The sequence below is a fragment of the Aegilops tauschii genome, chromosome 5, assembly GCF_002575655.3.
Source record: "Aegilops tauschii subsp. strangulata cultivar AL8/78 chromosome 5, Aet v6.0, whole genome shotgun sequence".
Taxonomy (NCBI): domain Eukaryota; kingdom Viridiplantae; phylum Streptophyta; class Magnoliopsida; order Poales; family Poaceae; genus Aegilops; species Aegilops tauschii.
The window spans coordinates 162922730-162927727 of NC_053039.3; the positions used below are offsets into that span (position 1 = coordinate 162922730).

Sequence of the window (4998 nt, forward strand, 5' to 3'; positions counted from 1 at the left end):
TGCGATGACAGGGTGACGCGCAAACGCCACCACTGGGAAGACGACGATGACGAGGAACGCCGGGGACCTCGCCGCGAGTCCTCACGTCGCAACTCCTCTCGCTCCTCCCACGCCAAGTCTACGGGCCATCACCGTGACGGAGGGAGGGGTCGCTCCCATGGCCGCAGTTCGGGTCGTTCCTTTGGCCACCATGTTGGTCACCGTCACCACATCACCGAGCAGCGCAATTCTGCTCCTAGCAGCCTGGCCGGAGACTCCCCGGCGCGGATGAAACTCTCCTCCGTCATTGCATGTGACGTGGCTTGCACGGACTATACGTCCGCTATCAAGGTGCTGCCGCCGGCCTTCACCATGGGCTTCTCGCGGCTTACCTCGCCCCCACCACAAGCGCACATCGAGCCTCCCCTCCCCAGCGTTTGGATGGAAGACGTGATGGACGACTCGGCAGCGCTCCCTGCCTCGCCACTCCTACACGCGGCTCGGTCTACGCTGCTCTCACCGACTGTGGTGCCGGATTCATGGGAAGACGCCACTGGGGACGTCGCTGAGGACGAGGCTAGGCAGGTCCTTGGTGACCCCGTGGCCAAATAACGCGCTCCAACCCCCGGCAACAACCTTTTTGTGCGCCCTCGGGCACCTCTCCTGCCGTGCCCTGCCACTTCACTGCTGACGCCTAAGCTGCCCAAGGTGCAGCCCACTTCTATTACCAGGCGTAGTGCCCGTTTGATCAACAAGCCAAAAATGCATGCCATCGCTAAGGCCGTCCATGTCCTGAACACCAAGATGGGTGTTGCTACTGAAGGAGTCCCTCTGCTGGATGCGAGGAAGGCTTACATCGACAAGTTCAGCACCACGCTTCCGGACAAGGCGATTGAAGCTCTAGCCAAGCTCTTCAAGCTCAACATCCGCAGCATGACCGAAGCGGACGAGTCGCTCATTGCCATGGGAGGTCCAGGAGGGTGCGAGCTAGATGCCCAGGACGTGACTGTTTAGTTCCTTGCTTTCCTGTTGCGTTTCGTCGTCTTTATCACTTTGTGGACAAGTTTCTGTGTTCGTCTGTTAAGCTATCACCTCACCTCGGTTGTTGTCACTATGATCGGACCTGATCTCTCCATCATTGACTGGAATACCCGCGGGCTAAACGACCAAGGTCGCAAAGACACCGTCCACGCCTTCCTCGCCAATACTCGTTGTCATATCGCTTGGATCCAAGAGACCAAGCTCGACCACACTGATCAACAAACGACTTCTTATATCGGCGGTCTTAGTCTTCGCTCATTCGCTCACTGTCCGGCCATCGGCACCTGGGGCGGCATCCTCTTACTCTAGAACGAGGATCATGTGGAGGTCTCCAACGTTCACCTTGGCACTTACTTGATCTCGTCTAGCGTCTCCATTCGCGCATGTGGTACCTCCTTCAAGCTCACTACGGTCTACGGCCCTATAGATCACGCCGAGAAAGAAGCCTTTCTCTTAGAAGCTATCGCTGCCAAGCCTTCTGACGACTTAAAATGGCTCATCATTGGGGATTTCAACCTTATCTACCAAGCGGAGGATTAGAACAACAACCACCTGGACTTCCGCCTGATGGGTCTATTCAGAAGAGCCCTCACCAACTGTCAGCTTATGGAGCTGAAGGTGCAGAACCGGAGGTTTACTTGGAGCAACAAAAGGGAGACCCCTACTCTTGTGCGTCTGGATCGGGCTTTCTGCAATGCTGCTTGGGACCTCATGTTCAAGAATCATGTGCTACATGCCATGTCCTCATCCCTCTCGGACCACTGCCCCCTCCTCCTTCCCAACCAGAGTGGCCCGCGAAAACCGCCTGTCTTTCGCTTCGAGTCCTTCTGGACCAAAATGCCGGGGTTCAAGGAGGTGGTCCAACAAGCTTGGTCTGCGCCCTCCTCGCACTCTCAACCGGTGCATGTCATCAATCTCAAGCTCAAGGCCACGGCGCATGGGCTCAAATCTTGGAGCAAAGGCCTCTTCTCTAATGGCAATTTGCAACTCCTCATGGCCATGGATGTCATTCTGCAGTTGGATATTGCTCAAGGCTCCCGCGCAATCTCCTAGGAAGAAAGATGGCTCCGTGCTAACCTTGAAACGTCGGGTTAAGGGTCTCGCTGTTCTGGAAAGATCCCGCAAACGTCAAGCCTCCAGAATTAAATACCTCTGCGAGGGCGACGCCAACACCAAATTTTTCCATCTACGAGTTAATGCGAGGAAGCGCAAAAATCACATCTTGAGACTCAAGCATAACACTGGCTGGGCTGTGACTCACGATGATAAAGCCAGGCTGATCTTCGACCACTTCTCCCGCGCTCTAGGTCAGCCACCTCCTCGTACGCTGGAATTCAACTGGGACGCCCTGAACCTCATGATAACCCACAAGTATAGGGGATCGCAAGAGTTTTCGAGGGTAGAGTACTCAACCCAAATTTATTGATTCGACACAAGGGGAGCCAAAGGATATTCTCAAGTATTAGCAGTTGTCAATTCAACCACACCTGGATAACTTAGTATCTGCAGCAAAGTATTTAGTAGCAAAATAATATGATAGTAGTGGTAATGGTAACAAAAGTAACGGTAGCAAAATTAATATTTTTGGTGTTTTGTATTGATTGTAACAGTAGCAACGGAAAAGTAAATAAGCAAAGAACAATATGTGAAAAGCTCGTAGGCATTGGATCGGTGATGGAGAATTATGCCGGATGCGGTTCATCATGTAACAATCATAACATAGGGTGACACAGAACTAGCTCCAATTCATCAATGTAATGTAGGCATGTATTCCGAATATAGTCATACGTGCTTATGGAAAAGAACTTGCATGACATCTTTTGTCCTACCCTCCCGTGGCAGCGGGGTCCTAATGGAAACTAAGGGATATTAAGGCCTCCTTTTAATAGAGTACCAGAACAAAGCATTAGCACATAGTGAATACATGAACTCCTCAAACTATGGTCATCACCAGGAGTGGTCCCGATTATTGTCACTTCGGGGTTGCCGGATCATAACACATAGTAGGTGACTATAGACTTGCAAGATAGGATCAAGAACTCACATATATTCATGAAAACATAATAGGTTCAGATCTGAAATCATGGCACTCGGGCCCTAGTGACAAGCATTAAGCATAGCAAAGTCATAGCAACATCAATCTCAGAACATTGTGGATACTAGGGATCAAACCCTAACAAAACTAACTCGATTACATGATAGATCTCATCCAACCCATCACCGTCCAGCAAGCCTACGATGGAATTACTCACACACGGCGGTGAGCATCATGAAATTGGTGATGGGGGATGGTTGATGATGACGATGGCGACGAATCCCCCTCTCCGGAGCCCCGAACGGACTACAGATCAGCCCTCCCGAGAGGTTTTAGGGCTTGGCGTCGGCTCCGTATCGTAAAACGCGATGAATCCTTCTCTCTGATTTTTTTCTCCCCGAAAGTGAATATATGGAGTTGGAGTTGAGGTCGGTGGAGCGTCAGGGGGCCCACGAGGTAGGGGGGCGCGCCCTAGGGGGCAGGCGCGCCCTCCACCCTCGTGGATAGGGTGTGGGCCCCCTGATGTGGATTTTTCTTCCGGTATTTTTATCATTTTCCAAATAGTTGTTCTGTGGAGTTCCAAGTCATTCCGAGAATTTTGTTTCTGCACATAAATAACATCATGGAAAGTGTGCTGAAAACTGCGTCAGTCCGGGTTAGTTCCATTCAAATCATGCAAGTTAGAGTCCAAAACAAGGGCAAAAGTGTTTGGAAAAGTAGATACGATGGAGACGTATCACCTCACCACCCACCCCTTGGAGGATCTGGGCCTGCCTTTCTCTGAGGATGAGATAAAGGAGGCTATTGATGACATGCCCGCGGACAAGGCTCCGGGCCCTGACGGTTTTACTACTGGATTCTTTCGCTATTGCTTGGATATAATCAAGATGACCTTATGACTGTCATCAATGCCTTCTCCGAGTTGTCTGCGTCCAATTTCCACATCATCAACACAGCCAATGTCGTGCTTCTGCCTAAAAAGGACGGTGCAGAGTCCATATCGAATTTCAGGCCCATCAGTCTCATCCATGTGGTTTCGAAGATCATCGCCAAAGCTATGGCACGACGTCTCAGCCTGAAAATGAACGACATTGTTTCCCGTAGTAAGAGCGCTTTCTTCAAGTCTAGAAATATCCACGACAATTTCTTACGTCAGGAACACCGCCCGCCGGTTACACCGCTGCAAAACTCCATCACTTCTGATCAAATTGGACATCGCCAAGGCCTTTGACACTGTTCGCTGGGATTACATATTGGATCTTTTGCAACGCCTCAGCTTTCCTCAAAGATGGCGGGCCCTCCTGACGACTCTCTTCACCACGGCCTCCTCTAGGGTTTTCCTCAACGGAATCCCTGGGAGGGACATCCTGCATGGACACGGTTTTCATCAGGACGATCCTCTCTCACCCCTCCTGTTCGACATCGCCATCGACCCGCTTCAGAGACTTCTGGAAAAGGCTACAGAATCCGGCCTGTTGTCTGCTATGCTTGGAGGTATTCAGGGCCCCAGGGTCTCCCTATATGCGGACGACGCTGCCATTTTTTATCCCCCGCGGCACATGATGTGGAAGGCCTTGCTAGCATTCTACAGAGTTTTGGGGTAGTCTCTGGCCTCGTGACAAATGTGACCAAGAGCTCCATCGCCCCCATCCAATGCGCCAACATTAACTTGGAGGAGATTCTGGCGAACTTCCCGGCGACTACGACCCCCTTCCCCATTAAGTATCCGGGGTTGCCCCTCTCCCTCGGAAGACTTAGGCGTGTGGACCTTCAACCCTACATCAACAAAGCGGTGGCTCGTCTTAGCCCGTGGAAAGGAAAGTTCCTGAATCGTGCCGGGTGCACTGCTCTGGTTAAGTCTGTGCTCTCCTCCATGCCAATCTTCTTGCTGGTGGCTTTAAAGGCTGACAAAGGCATCCTCAAGGCCTTTGCGAAGATCAGTC

The 4998-nt window shown here is 51.6% G+C and overlaps 1 protein-coding gene across 1 annotated transcript; it reads left to right on the forward strand.

Annotated features, from left to right (window-relative positions):
- Positions 1-1587: 1587 nt before the first annotated feature.
- On the forward strand, positions 1588-2073 carry LOC141022641 (uncharacterized). The gene has a single exon (XM_073498904.1). It carries the CDS (start codon positions 1588-1590, stop codon positions 2071-2073), a length of 486 nt encoding a protein of 161 aa, XP_073355005.1.
- The last annotated feature ends 2925 nt before the right edge of the window (positions 2074-4998 follow it).